Source organism: Vipera berus (assembly GCF_964194415.1).
Source record: "Vipera berus genome assembly, chromosome: 9".
Taxonomy (NCBI): Eukaryota; Metazoa; Chordata; class Lepidosauria; order Squamata; family Viperidae; genus Vipera; species Vipera berus.
In genome coordinates, this window is record NC_138212.1 from 16,669,511 (window position 1) to 16,683,722 (window position 14,212).

The window sequence follows — 14,212 nt, forward strand, 5'->3', positions numbered from 1 at the left end:
CCAGTATGAGGTAGTGATGAAAGTGCTGGACTGTGAGTGGGGAAACTCAGATTTATGTCTGCCTTCAGCTGTGGAAGCTTACCATCCCTTCCTCTCAGTTCAGCCTACTTCACAATGTGGTTGTTGTGAGGGAGGAAACAGGACTTGTATTATGTTTGGATACAAACGCATGCTGGAGATCTTACGGCAGAGTTCTCCAAACTTGGTCGCTTTAAGACTTGTGCTGTGCTGGCTGAGGAATTCTGGGAGTTGAAGTCCACAAATCTTAAAGCGGCCAAGTTTGAAGACCCCTGTCTTAGGGCGTTGATGTGCAAGCAATCTCTGATCTCTACAAAAGTCTGCATTATTGCTTTCTCCTACATTTTGCCACCTATGAATGTTATCCTTGGACGGTTGGGTCACCTGATAATGCCAGTGATCCAAAGGAAAATAAACGTTACAACTTCTTAGGAGAATCGTGGCAAATGATTGATTAGAGAATCAGGACACAGTCCTGTACCTGTTTCTCTGGAAACAAGTCTCATTGTCTTCAGCAGAAGTGTCTTCTGCATAACAACATAGATCATAGTGTGTTGTTGGCTTGGTTTTGCTTTAGAGTGTTGGTTGCACCTAATTGTTGTACAGATAGTTCTCAACATATGATCACAACTGAGTCCAAAATTTCTGTTGCTAAGCAAGAGAGTTGTTAAGTAAATTTTGCCCCCTTTTGCCCACAGTTGTTAAGTGAATCACTGCAGTTGTTTAATTAGTAACACTATTGTTAAGTGAAACTGGCTTCCCCATTCACTTTGTTTGTCAGGACTCTGCAAACATCATAAATATAAGTCAGTTGCCAAGTGTCTGAATTTTGATCACTTGACCATGGGGATGCTACGGTCAAATGTGAAAAATGGTCATAAGTCACTTTTTTCAGTGCCGTTGTAACTTTAATCAGTCACTAAATGAACTGTTGTAAGTGAAGGACTACCTGTAGTTTCTAAGCCATACTTGGTGGCTTTAGTGCAGGGGTGTCAAACTCAATTTCATTGAGGGCCACATCAGCATTGTGGTTGCCCTCGAGGGGGGCTGGGTGGGTATGGCCAGGGTGGGCGTGGCCTACTGGGTGGGCGTGGCTAGAGTCCGTATGGCCTACTGGGTGGGCGTGGCCAGCTCTACATCATTGGCATCAAGGGTGCCTATGGGGGCCTGGGCAGGAGTGGGACAGATCTGAGGGTCTCTGGCAGAAGGAGGGTCTCTGGGCCAGGGCCAAGGCAGTGGGGGCCGTTCCCTCACTGTTTCCAGGATGGCTTCAGGGGCCACATGAAACCACTTCGCGGGCCGGATCTGGCCCCCGGGCCTTGTGTTTGACATGTCTGCTTTAGGGTGTCATGTGAACTGCAAAGGTGATTTTTTTTTGGAGGGGGGAAATCAACTGGTATTCAATGACTTCACAAACGTGTCGGGAAGCCAGAATTTAATAATCTTGCAAACTTCAGATTTACTAGAAGTTAAATTTTGGAATCCCCAGCCTGCATGGCATTGGCTAGGAATTCTGGAGGTTAGAGTCCCAACATGCTTTGTAAAAGCTCTTGGAGTGTCCACACTAAGTTCCTTTTCTCTTGGTATTAACCTTAGCTGAATGTCTTCCTTCCCAAGTTCACAAGGCAGCATCCTCTGAAGAAGATAGATGACAATCATTATGGTTTCTCACTTCCAGCATCCTATCAAACCATGACTAGCAATGTCTCCTCCAGCCATGGGCATCTGTTCCTAACCACAATAATGCCAATTGTGATATCTCAAGCCAAATCTTTCCTCTTTGCAATGCAATTTCAAAGGAATGGAATTTGCATTGTGATGCATGTTTTGTCACTTTACCGTATCTTTTCTTGCCTTTCTGTGGATGTTTGTGCTTCAAAGCATAATTTCTGACTGAAGTTTGTGTTTCAAAGCATAATTTCCATTTTCCAGTTGAGGGCCAAACGCCAGACTGTATAATTCATCTTCCAATAGAAGAGAATATTGTAGTTCAGAGTTGAACTGGGAGGTCCTTGGTGCTCACTGATCTTGGTTGTTTTCTTGCAGATGTTTCATTTCCCAACTGCTAGCTAACATCATCAGTGCTGCGTTGATGATGTTACTTAGTTGAGTAATGAAAGGTCTGCAAGAAATCAGCCCAGCTCCATGAGCACCAAGGGACCCCACAATTCACCTTCCATACTCAACGTGTAACATCCGCAGTCTTATTTCTGTTTCATCAAAGGAGGTGGCCATTTTGGTTTGTTCCTTACCTGCAGCCCACTTCTAAAGGATACACAATTAAGATTTATGTCATACAACAATCTGTCTTTGCTGACCTGTGCTTTAATTTATTTTTAAAATGTCAGCCTTAGAATAAAAAACAAACAGCCCATTGCTAAATAAATCCCCCCCCCTTGCAGAAGCTGCCTCTTTCTGCCTGGCCTCCCATTCTCTCTGTGTTGGGCCATCCTTGCTAAAGCTTGTAAATCACTTTTGATCCTTGGAGAAGCAATGCAGTGTGGGGTGAGGGGAGACAGGAAGAAAAGGTGGGGCAGGCTGGCCTCTGGATGACCTTGGATGGGAATGCATTTCTCATTCAATCCACTGGGGAATCCAATGGGAAGGTGGGAAGCTCATGCTCATGATTAGGAAGAATCCATTATGGTCTGAAATTGCCTGTCGATAATCAGAGCCCATAAGAGGCAGCAATTGTTCCTTCCAAGCTCACCTCCTGGAAGGGAGGGAGGGAGGAAGATGGAGGGAAGGAAGGAAAAAGACGAGGGAAAAGTGAAGGAAGGAAGACAAGAGGACAAGGAAGGAGGAAGGAAGGACAAAGGGAAGACAAGATGAAGGGAAGGAAGGAAAAAAGACAGGAAAGGGAAAAGGGAAGGAAGGAAGAGAAGAAAGGGAAGACGAGGAAGGAATGAAGGAAGAAAGGGAAAAAGGGAGGGAGGGGAGGAAGAAGGAAAGCTTAAGTTATGAAGCCATAAAATTGTTGGTTAGCTTGGGCTTAATCCCTGTTTAAATGCAGCTGCTGAGATAAAAAACAAAAACATGTTTGATGGTGTAGCATGCCTCTCAACCATGGCAGCTTTAAGATGAGTGGACTTCAGCTCCCAGAATTCCCCAGCTAACCTTGTCATCTGGGGAGTTCTGGGAGTTGAAGTCAAACAACATCTTAAAGCCAAGTCAGTTGTGGCATTGTCAGAAAACCATCATTACGTGCAGTCTATAAACTGGTCGGCATATATATCAGGCCATTTCCAGCTTCAGGTTGAATTTGCGACAAGATCCCACCCGGGTTAAATGCAACATATGTAAAAGAAATGCCGGGTTTGGATTGCGCACTCAACGCCCGCCTTCTTGACTTTTTTTTTTGACTGACCATAGGTGGAACAGCCACATTAATAATGCTTTTTTTTACACATTTAACAATGTTCCTTCTGACAGAAAGGAGGAAAATTGGAATGTAGTAGATTAAAACTCTTATTTGTTAGATACCTTCTTGCAGAGCATGTAGAATAAAACTAAAACCCTTTCCCTTCCCCACCACTTCCATTCCCCTTCCCTCTTCCTTCCCCTTCCTTTCAGTAGCACTGAAGCAGCCACAAACAACTTCCCCAAATTTCATTCCCTCGGGAATTATGGGGCCTGGATTTTGGACACATTCCTTAAATTAGCCCTTTGGAGGTGCCTTGATTTGGTAAAATTGTCACCTTATGATGCACTGTCTTGTCCAGTTCAAGTCATGCCACAAGAGTTTTAGTAGTATATAGATAGTGGCACTTTAATGCCTACGTGTTTGATGGAGGAACCTGAAAAAACAGTTTTATATCAGAATCTGTCATATTTATGTTCCTTATTTATAGGTATAGGCCAGGGGTCAGCAACCTGAAACAGTGAAAGAGCCACTCGGAACCAATTCCCTCACAAAAGGAAAAACTGGGAGCCGCAAAAAATATGTGTGCATGCGCGTAGATGCGCGCATGCGCAGAACAGGGTTTGACTGAAGAGTGGAGCCAAGGCGAGATATGCACCTACCCTGCATATTTGAATTGATTGGTTGAACTTTTTTAGTCCCACTTTTTTTTTTTTTGGACTGCACGTGGCAGAGGACCGGGAGCCGCAAGAGATGGCTGAAAGAGCCGCACGCGGCTCCAGAGCCACGGGTTGCAGACCTGTGGTATAGGCATATACATAGAATGAAGGCTACTGCTAAGCTTGTAAGCCGCCCTGAGTCTTCGGAGAAGGGCGGGATATAAATGGAATTAAAATAAATAAAATAAATAGCTCAAATCGTCAGCCTGCATTCCTAATATTCTTGCCTCCTATTTTTTTCCCCCCACACTGGCAACCCTATAAAATAGATTAGGCCGAGAAAGTGTGACAGGTAACTTCTCTGACTGAGTGAGGACTAGGACTTAGTCCTCTGGTTTCTGGCCTTAATCACTTCATCATACTGAGTCTAACATGAGCCAGGTTTTTCTGTATCCAAGTCCTTTCCTAACATCTGGGTCTAGACAGTCCCAACATCTGGGTCTCCCAAATCTCCGTTCTCTCTACTTTCATTAGGAGCTTTGCAACTTTTCAGGATGAATTTAGGTCTCTGGACTGAATGAACAAGTTTGCAGCGTTTGGAATCCCAGTCTTGAAATGTTCTTTGCTTGAGATCTTTCCTTCTCTTTTGATTTAGCGTAGCACATTTTTCTTGGGAGTTTGTTTATTGTTATAGTTGCTGTTCTCTTCCATCCATTGTGTCTTTTCCCTTCATTTGTGCTGAGCATTCATTCTTCAGTCTTCTGGACTCTTTAAGTGTGCATGTTTTACAGGCCAACAAGGTGCATGCATTATATCTTTCATAGCACCACATATGAATTTGACAGCCCTAAAAATAGCCTCTGAGAAGCCTGTCCTTATAACTCAGCTTTTCTCCTGCTTCTTCCTTAGCAGAAACCATGTGTTTAAAGTTTGGCTATTGTTTGGCAGGATAGTCAGAGGCCCCAGGAACAGGGACACGGTAGGAGAATGTCTTTTCCTAGTCAAGAGCCATCCGGCAGAACAGTCTAGCTGAGGAAGTTCATAACAATGGAGCAGAATTGGCTTTAAAAGCAATTATGTTCAGCCTTTTTTTCTGGAAAACTTCCCTTTTGCCCTGGGCTCACTGGAATTCTTAACTTTGGATTCACTTGACCGTCCTGCCACTATGCCGTCTCTTTGATCTGGGTTTCTTTTGAAATTGAGTAAAATCATGCAGTTGTATTTTATAGCTTATGCTGGGAAAAATAAGAATCAATGCAGATATTCAGGCTAAAAGATCAGGTAGAGTTTTGTTAACTGCTTGCTAGCCTGGTCCCAGCTTAACATTGGAAAAAACAGAGCTATGATTTTGGACAGGTTCAAAATGTGTGGTGTGTTGAACTAGCAAAAGAGGTCAATAGATGCACTTGGGTTTCAATTAGATCAGGGATGTGGCTCAGGAATTCTGGGAGTTGAAGTCCACGAGTCCTAAAAGAGCCAAGGTTGCCTGCCCCTGAATTAGATCAAGTAAAAGCCAATACAGGTAGTCCTTGACGTACGACCATAATTGAGCCCAAAATTTCTGTTGCTAAGTGAGACATTTGTTAAGTGAGGTTTACCCCTTTTTCCGACCTTTCCTGCCACAGTTGTTAAGTGAATCACTGCAGTTGTTAAGTTGCTAATACAATTGTTAAGTGAATCTGGATTCCCCATTGACTTTGTCAGAAGGTCACAAAAGATGATCACATCACACACACACACATGCACACGCAGGCACGCACACACACAGGTGAGTCAGTTGCAAAGCATCTGAATTTTGATCACGTGACTATTTATTTATTTATTTAATTATATTTTTATACCGCCCTTCTCCCGAAGGACTCAGGGCGGTGTACAGGGCAATAAATATAAAAAAGCAGAATACAAAAATTAAAAAACGATTAAATATTTAGCCCAGTTTAAAACAGTATTGGGAATGCTGCAACGGTCGTAAGTGTGAAAAACAGTCATAACTCACTTTTTTCAGTGCTGTTGTAACTTTGAACAGCCAGTAAATGAACTGTTGTACTGTTTTTACGTATGTAGGTAGTTCTCAGCTTAAGGACACAATTCGGTCCAGCATTTCAGTTGCTAAACAAGGCGATTGTTAAGTGAATCATGCCTGATTTTTTTTTGCCACGGTTGTTAAGCAAATCATTACATTTTTTAAGTGAATCACACTCAGATTTAGAGCATTTGGCTTTTCTCATTAACTTTGCTTCTTGGAAGCCAGCTGGGAAAGTCGCAAGTGGTGATCACAAAGCCCTGGGATTCTGCAACTCTCGTAAATGCATGTTAGCTGCCAATTGCCTAAATTTTGGTCACCTAACTGTGGGGATGCTGCAGCAGCCCTAAGCACAAGGACAAGTTATTAGTCCATTTTCAGTGCCATTGTAACTTGGAACGATCGCTAAATCGATGACTATAAGTCGAGGACTACCAGTATCTGATCTGAGAGTGTAAAAGAAGCTGGGAAATGATAGCTCTCCTCCACTGGCTGAATATACGAATATGTGTAGGAACATTAAGGCAAAAAATAACGTTCAACTTTGTGATCCTTTTATAAAACAGGCATGCATCTTCTTGTATAGATGGATGATGTAAAATTAATAATTTAGTTAAACGTAGTCTTAAAATACCTTAAAAAACGGCTTATAGGACTTCGGCAGGAGTGTTTTTCCAATTTCCTCAGGAGTTCAGGCGCTCCTTAGTTAACGACCACCCATTCAGCAAGTGTTCAAATTTATCATCGTTGAATGAGTGATAGCCTCTCTCCCCAAAAGTAAGGCCTACCCTGAAAATAAGCCCTAGCTTGATGGGGGGCGCGCTCATATAAGCCTTATCCCAAAAATAAGCCCTAGTTTTGGGGCGAGGCACACCTACAAATCAAGCTAGGGTGGGGGTGGAGGGTGGATCTGCCCCACGCGCTCCGCACCTGCTTACCTTGCAGCCAGGCCTCTCCTCGCTGGCCCACTTCTTCTCTGGCATCTTCTACAGCCAGGCTTGCATTTCATAGTCAGGCCTTTCCAAGAAGGCCACTGCAGCCGAGAATTGAGCTATGGATTCAATCCATAGCTCGGTTCTGCAAGAGATCTGCAGCCGAGGACTGAGCTGCGGATTGAATCCATAGCTCGGTACTCGGCTGCAGAGGGCTTCTGGAAAGGCCTGACTGCAAAATGCAGGCCAGAATGCAGCTGCAGAATGAAGCTGCTCCTTCAGTCAGAAGAAGTGGACCTGCTGGGTGGGGCTGTCAGTGCCAGAGGTGAGTATAAAAGACCCCCCCCCCAAAAAAAAAAGACCTGGTGCCTCTTTTGGAGGCAAAACAAAATTAAGACCCGTTCTTATTTTCGGGGAAACACGCTAGTTACTACTGTTTTTTGGAGTTCTAGGTATCCCAGCTTCCATGTGGTCATGCAATCATGATTTGAGTGCTTGGCAACTAGCCCCACAATCATGTGATTGCCATTGGCCACCTTCCAACAGCTTCTAAGATTCATTGCTCAAGCCTATATACAAGAATCTAGTCAACCAAAGTTCGGTACTAAATTGGTGCCAGATAAGGGTGAATGGAATGTTTGTGGGAACATAAAGATTCCAGACTGATGACTCATTTAACTCTGCCTGCTCTTTTCATACAACTTTCCCCCCAAAGGCTACGCTACTAAAATGTTACGTTGAGTAACATTTCTCTGGGAGTTTGCAGGCAGTTTGAAGGCTGATGTTGAAAGGTGTAGGTTTGTTTATTATTAACATACTCTTTGAGGATTAGTGGTAGGAAGGAAATAATATTTCCTTTCTTTCTTTAGCACGACAGCTGTGGTTTCTTTTTTAACGTGTGTTTCAAAAAAAATACAGTAGAGATCAACAAGGATCTGAAGAAGTTACCAAATCTGTTATGAAAATGAACAGAAAGGAGCTACTTTCACCTTGCATTAAATAGGCGCTCCAAATCAAGATGACCTACACTGGGCAGTCCTTCAGGTGTGGTTGATTTACAATTCCTAACTCCCTCAACATTGGTGAAACATTCAGCAACATCTGGAAAGCATAGTTGGTCTACATTTAACCCACACTGAAGGTTTAGAGCAGGGGTAGGCAACCTTGGCTCTTTTATGACTCGTGGACTTCAACTCCCAGAATTCCTGAGCCAACTGGCTCAGGAATTCTGGGAGTTGAGGTCCACGAGTCATAAAAGGGCCAAGGTTGCCTACCCCTGGTTTAGAGTAACAGGTAGTCTTTGATTTATGAATACAGTTGTGACCAGAATTTCTGTTGTTAAGCAAGGCAGTTGGTAAATGAGTCGTGCCCACTTTTACAGCTTTTTTTTTTGGCCAGAGTTGTCAAGCAAATCATTGCAGTTGTTAAGTGAATCACGTGGTCATTTAGAGAATCTGGCTTCCCCCATTGACTTTGCTTGCTGGATGTTAGCTGGGAAGGTTGTAATGATAATCACATGATTCTGGGATGCTACAATTGTTGTAAATAAGTATCAGTTGCCAAGCACCCAAACTTTGATCATGTGACTATGGAAATGCTGATTTGGTTGTAAGTGTGAGGACTGGTTGTAAGTCACTTTTGTTCAGTGCCATTGTAACCTTGAACTGAAAACAAATGATTTTAAGTCAAGGACTATATATAGAGTTCCCCATTTCTATCCAGGGGGATTGGATTGAAGCTAAAACCTTTGTATGCAAAACAACATTTGCAATGGAGGTAGAGTTTCTTTTCACATCTGTCTTATCCACGGGTAACTTAAAACTAATCCAGTTTTCTGAGTCATGCAATACACTCAATTATAAACTAATTACATCGGTCTAGTTTGCTTTTGAAAAAAAAACAAGAAGCTAAAATGTGATTTGAACGCTGCTTGTCTTACAAGCTTGATTCTCCCCCCCCCCCTCGATGTCGTGGCAAGGACAAGACATGGCTGAAAAATAAAAAGGAATTATGTAATTTTCTCCCCAAACGCTTTATAAGAGAATCAATATGGGATGGCATTTATTTTCAATAAATGTGGAGGAAAAGCCATGAGAAAAATGGGGTTGACAAAAGGTTAACATAAAGGCTTTGGGGTTACATCCAAGTATAATCATGTATTTTGATTTGTGTTGTGCCATTCTGATACCTCTGGAGTTCTTGTAGACCAGGGTGAGGTGGGGTAGGGAGAAACTCTGATGCAGACATAGAAGGGTGATTGGGGGGGGGGGAACACCTTTTCCCTACTGAAACGTGGTACATTGAATGCTCTAGAACAGGGGTGTCAAACTCAATTTCATTGAGGGCCGCATCAGCATTGCGGTTGCCCTCAAGGGGCCGGGTGGGTGTGGCCAGGGTGGGCATGGCCTACTGGGTGGGCGTGGCTAGACTGCGTATGGCCTACTGGGTGGGCGTGGCCAGCTCTACATCGTTCGCATCAAGGGTGCCTATGGGGGCCTGGGCAGGAGTGGGACAGATCTGAGGGTCTCTGGCAGAAGGAGGGTCTCTGGGCCAGGGCCAAGACAGTGGGGGCCGTTCCCTCACTGTTTCCAGGATGGCTTCGCGGGCCACATGAAACCACTTCACAGGCCGGCTCCGGCTCCCGGGCCTTGTGTTTGACATGTCTGCTCTAGAACAGGAATGTCCAACCTGGGCAACTCGAAGACTTCTGGACTTCAATTCCCAGAATTCCACAGTCAGCCATTCTGGAAGTTGAAGTCCACAAGTCTTCAAGTTGCCAAAGTTGCCAAATGCTGGGTGGGGAATTCTACAAGTCTTAAATTGCCGAGGTTGGACACCTGTTGTCTGGACGCTCTAGATGTTTGCTGGTTTCTCACATCTCTCTTATCTCTCTCCATGTCCCTTTCTTTCTTTCCTCCACTTCTCATTTTTCTTTCTTTAGCAGTTGCTGCAGGCACTTACCTGCCACCCCTCCAGCAGGTATTTCAAGCTCCTCGTCGGCCTGGGATAGGAACTGTTGGGAAGCCCATCAAGCTCTTGGCCAACTATTTTGAGGTGGACATTCCTAAAATCGATGTCTATCACTATGAAGTTGACATCAAGCCGGACAAGTGTCCACGCAGAGTCAACAGGTAAGGCAAGTATTAGCATTTAGCCATTTCTTCTTCCCTCCAGCCCTCACTGGGGGGAAAAAAAGCACACTTCAGGTGAACATGTTCCTCATGTTCTAGAGTAGGGGTGTTCAATCTAGGCAACTTTAAGACTTGTGGACTTCAATTTGGAGAATTCTGGAAACTGAAGTCCACAGGTCTTAAATGTCTATGGAGATTCTCAGTCATCCAGGTCATGGTTGTCCCAAAGGTGCTTTTTCAAAAGCAACTGGACTTGCTTGTTTTGCTTGAAGAACTGAAGAAGCTTTTTGGATGAGATGCAAAATGTCTTCAAGCAAAACAAGAAAGTCCGGTTATCTTTTGGAGAAGCGTCTTTGAGATACAGGTCTCAAAGTTGCCAAGGTTGGACTCCCCTGTTCTAGAGGAAGAACCTGTGGGCTGGGAGGGGATAGGTAGAGAAAAAGGCATGTAGAGCCATCTCTTCCTGTCTGTTGCCAAGTTTTGAGAAATCCCATTTTTTTGGCTGAGCTGTTTCAGCCTACCTGGTTGTTTGGCCCTGTTCAGCTTTGCTGTGACTGGAACTGCTGTTCTTGCTTAGGTTGGCTGGGAGTAAGATGAAATTTTTTGATGCCCCTTTTCCCATTAGGCAGGGTGTTTTATGTCCCTTCTCCTCCCTCATCATCTCTGGTCATGCCTTGGTGGCTCAGGAGAAAACAGAGCCTTGATCTTCATCTCCGGTCAGTTTACAGCAGCTGGGTGGAGTTGGCTGTGGTCCCAGGCTTTTAAAATAGCTGCTCTTAGACAGCTGGGCTGCCATTTAAATACCCTTCTTCCTGTAGTTTTAAAGTTGGGAGGGTCACAGTTGCAAGGGGAGCTTGTGCAAAAGTATGAAGCTACTCACAGCTTTCCAAAGTCTTAGAAAGTTGGAAGGGCCATGGATGTCTTTGATGCCAAGTCTCTTCTCATTGCAAGACTCTACAGCAGGTCCTTGACTTAGGACTGTAATTGAGCCCAAAATTATGGTCATAAGATGTTACGATTGTAAGTTGAGGCATTGTGTCACCAGATTTGAAATAACTTTTTTTTTTACAAAGGTCATTAAGTAAACTCCGCAGGCATTAAGTGAATATATTTTCCCCAATGGATGTTTTTTCCCCTTTTTTGTTGTTGCAAGTAAACACGGGAAACTGGCAAAAACATTGCAAATTGCGCACAACATCACAAATTGTGCACAAATTGTAAAGGTGAGCCAATGGGCCAGTTGTCAGGTGGTTCAAAATGCAATCAAGTGAACGTGTACAGCTGCTGTAACTCTGAAAATGGGTCATAAGTAATTTTGGGGATGTTCATCACAATTTGGAATGGTCATTAAGTGATCGGTCATAAGTTGGGTCAAAAAAAGGCAACTGGGCAACTGCAATTGCATCAGGTAAATTGCATATCCTTCTTTGTTTTTTTGATACCCCCTGTGCTGAAAAAACAGTTTCCCAACCCAATATAATCCAATTTACTATATTAAATATATTTGACTGCGATTGTATTACACACTGGTCGATGGTGCAGACTTTATAAATTCAGTGTGCTTGTGTTTGTGTTTGGCCTAGCCTCGGGTTAGGCAACCTTGGCTCTTTTATGACTCGTGGACTTCAACTCCCAGAATTCCTGAGCCAGCCATGCTGGCGCAGGAATTCTGGGAGTTGAAGTCCACAAGTCATAAAAGAGCCAAGGTTGCCTACCTCTGGAGCCAGTTCACGCACAACAGGCAATTGTGTTAAGCCTGCTTTAGATCAAAGCTCTTAAGTTTCTCCCCTGCAACCAATGACTTGAGAAATAGGGATTTTACCTTCGGCTCTCAGTTCTAATCATTTTAACTGGGGTTTTATTTTCAGGGATAATTTAATCTTTTAATTCTCTTTTAACTTTGTATTTTATACTGATGTGTTTTTAAAATGCCCTGTAAACCGCCCTGAGTCCTTCGGGAAAGGGCGGTATATAAATCTAATAAAATCTAAAATCTAAATCTAAATTTTAGCTTCCTAGCAGAATTATACTTAAGTCCGTCTTTCTAGCTTCTCCTTTTTCTTTCCTCCTCTCCCTGTCCGATGTCTGTCTGTTGCTTTTTTTTTATTTTTGCAGGGAGGTTGTGGAATATATGGTACAACACTTCAAACCTCAGATCTTTGGAGACCGGAAACCGGTGTACGATGGAAAGAAGAACATCTACACCGTTACAGCTCTGCCTATTGGAAACGAAAGGGTAAGAAAAGAAAAAACAAAGGCAGACCCCTTTCAGATGCAGAATAGGTTGTCTAATGGTACAAGACGTTCTGAATGTACTAGAGCAGAGATCCCCAACCTTGGCCACTTTACGACTTGTGGACTTCAACTCCCAGAATTCCTCAGCTAGCCAGTGGCCAAGGTTGAGGACCCCTGTACTAGAGCTACTTGGAACTCAACGTTATTCTGGTGTGGTCAGAACACTTCTATAAGTTATGAATTCAAAATGTTTTCCATTAGGGGGGAAAAAGAGGATGGAACAACCCTTAGTGTTCCTGTTCTGAAAAGCAAAAAATATTTGCACATGTGAGGTTCCGGTCAGGATGATATTATTATTATTATTTTATTATTATTATTATTATTATTATTATTATTATTATTATTATTATTATTATTATTATTATTATTATTATTATTACTATTATTATTATTATTATTATTATTATTATTATTATTATTATTATTATTATTATTATTATTTATATTAGACTTATATACCGCCCTTCTCCCGTAGGACCCGGGGCGGTTCACAAGGCAATTAAAACAACATTACAATACAAAACTTAATAACAATTAAAATAGATTAAATTTTCCTTAATTAAAATCTAAAACCCCTATAACTCTGATTAAAAACCCAATTACAATAAGTTAAAAAATTAAAATCATAGTTAAGATGTTAAACCAGGAAGAGATTGACCCAGCCAGCCATGGAAACTCAACTCTTAAGACTGCTCATTCTCAGACCAACTTACCTCACAGGATGATTGTTTGCAGTACATGGCTGCGATTCAGAATGAACAGATTTTTGGTTTTGTCAAGAGAGTTCTAGGTTTAAAATTTGGATTGTTCCAGGAATATGCAAAGCAGGTGACAGCACGTTACATTTTTGGATTAAGGGAAGGAAACCAAAATTCAAGAGTTCGTCTTGTTTCTTTGGTCCATTGCAGGTTGATTTTGAGGTGACAATTCCAGGGGAAGGCAAAGACCGAATATTTAAGGTCTCCATTAAATGGATGGCCATTGTGAGCTGGCGGATGCTCCATGAAGCTCTAGTGAGTGGGCAAATCCCTGTTCCTTTGGAATCTGTCCAGGCCCTTGATGTCGCCATGAGACACCTGGCTTCCATGAGGTAAAATCTAGTTCTTTGATATGTTTGAAAAATGAATACCAAGAAGGTACTCGTAACTAGCTTGAGACATGTCTCACTTCCCTTCAGTAATCCATTGATCTAACATCCCTCTTACGTAGTAATTTGGGGTGGGGGGGGGAGACAAAGATCAAGAACCTCTTCATAAGATCATTTCCAGGAATTTTTAGGGGAGGAAAGGACAAAATAAGAGTTCTCACATATACATTTCACTGAAATGTGATAAAACCACCTGTATTATATAAATGTTTCAGTAATTTCTAGGTATGGAGGCAGGATCTGGGCTTTGCATCTTCTTAGAAGAAGGATGAGAATGATATGGATACTGTTGTGCCTCAATTGAAATCAAAGTCGTTGTGAGCCTTCATGAGCTGGTAACATGTTTCCTTGTTTCTAATGATATTCCCAGGTACACTCCAGTGGGGCGTTCCTTCTTCTCTCCCCCTGAAGGATACTATCACCCGCTGGGAGGGGGCCGGGAGGTCTGGTTTGGCTTCCATCAATCTGTCAGACCTGCCATGTGGAAGATGATGCTCAATATAGACGGTAACCATACTTACACATCTCTGTTTGAAGGCATACCTACAGGTAGTCCTCAGCTTATGACCACCATTGAGCCCAGCATTTATGTTGCTAAGTGAGAAATTTGTTCAGTTTGAGTTTTGCCCCATTTTACCACTCTTCT

The 14,212-nt window shown here is 42.8% G+C and overlaps 1 protein-coding gene across 2 annotated transcripts in view; it reads left to right on the top strand.

The window, feature by feature from the left end:
* The window catches only part of AGO1 (argonaute RISC component 1), a 63,177-nt gene that overhangs the window by 25,348 nt on the left and 23,617 nt on the right, over window positions 1-14,212 (top strand). For both annotated transcript variants that reach the window (XM_081334652.1, XM_081334653.1), the window contains exons 2-5: window positions 9,935-10,124; window positions 12,240-12,360; window positions 13,328-13,509; window positions 13,937-14,073. In XM_081334652.1, coding sequence (XP_081190778.1) covers window positions 9,935-10,124; window positions 12,240-12,360; window positions 13,328-13,509; window positions 13,937-14,073 — 630 coding nt within the window. The remainder of the gene's footprint in view (window positions 1-9,934; window positions 10,125-12,239; window positions 12,361-13,327; window positions 13,510-13,936; window positions 14,074-14,212) is intronic.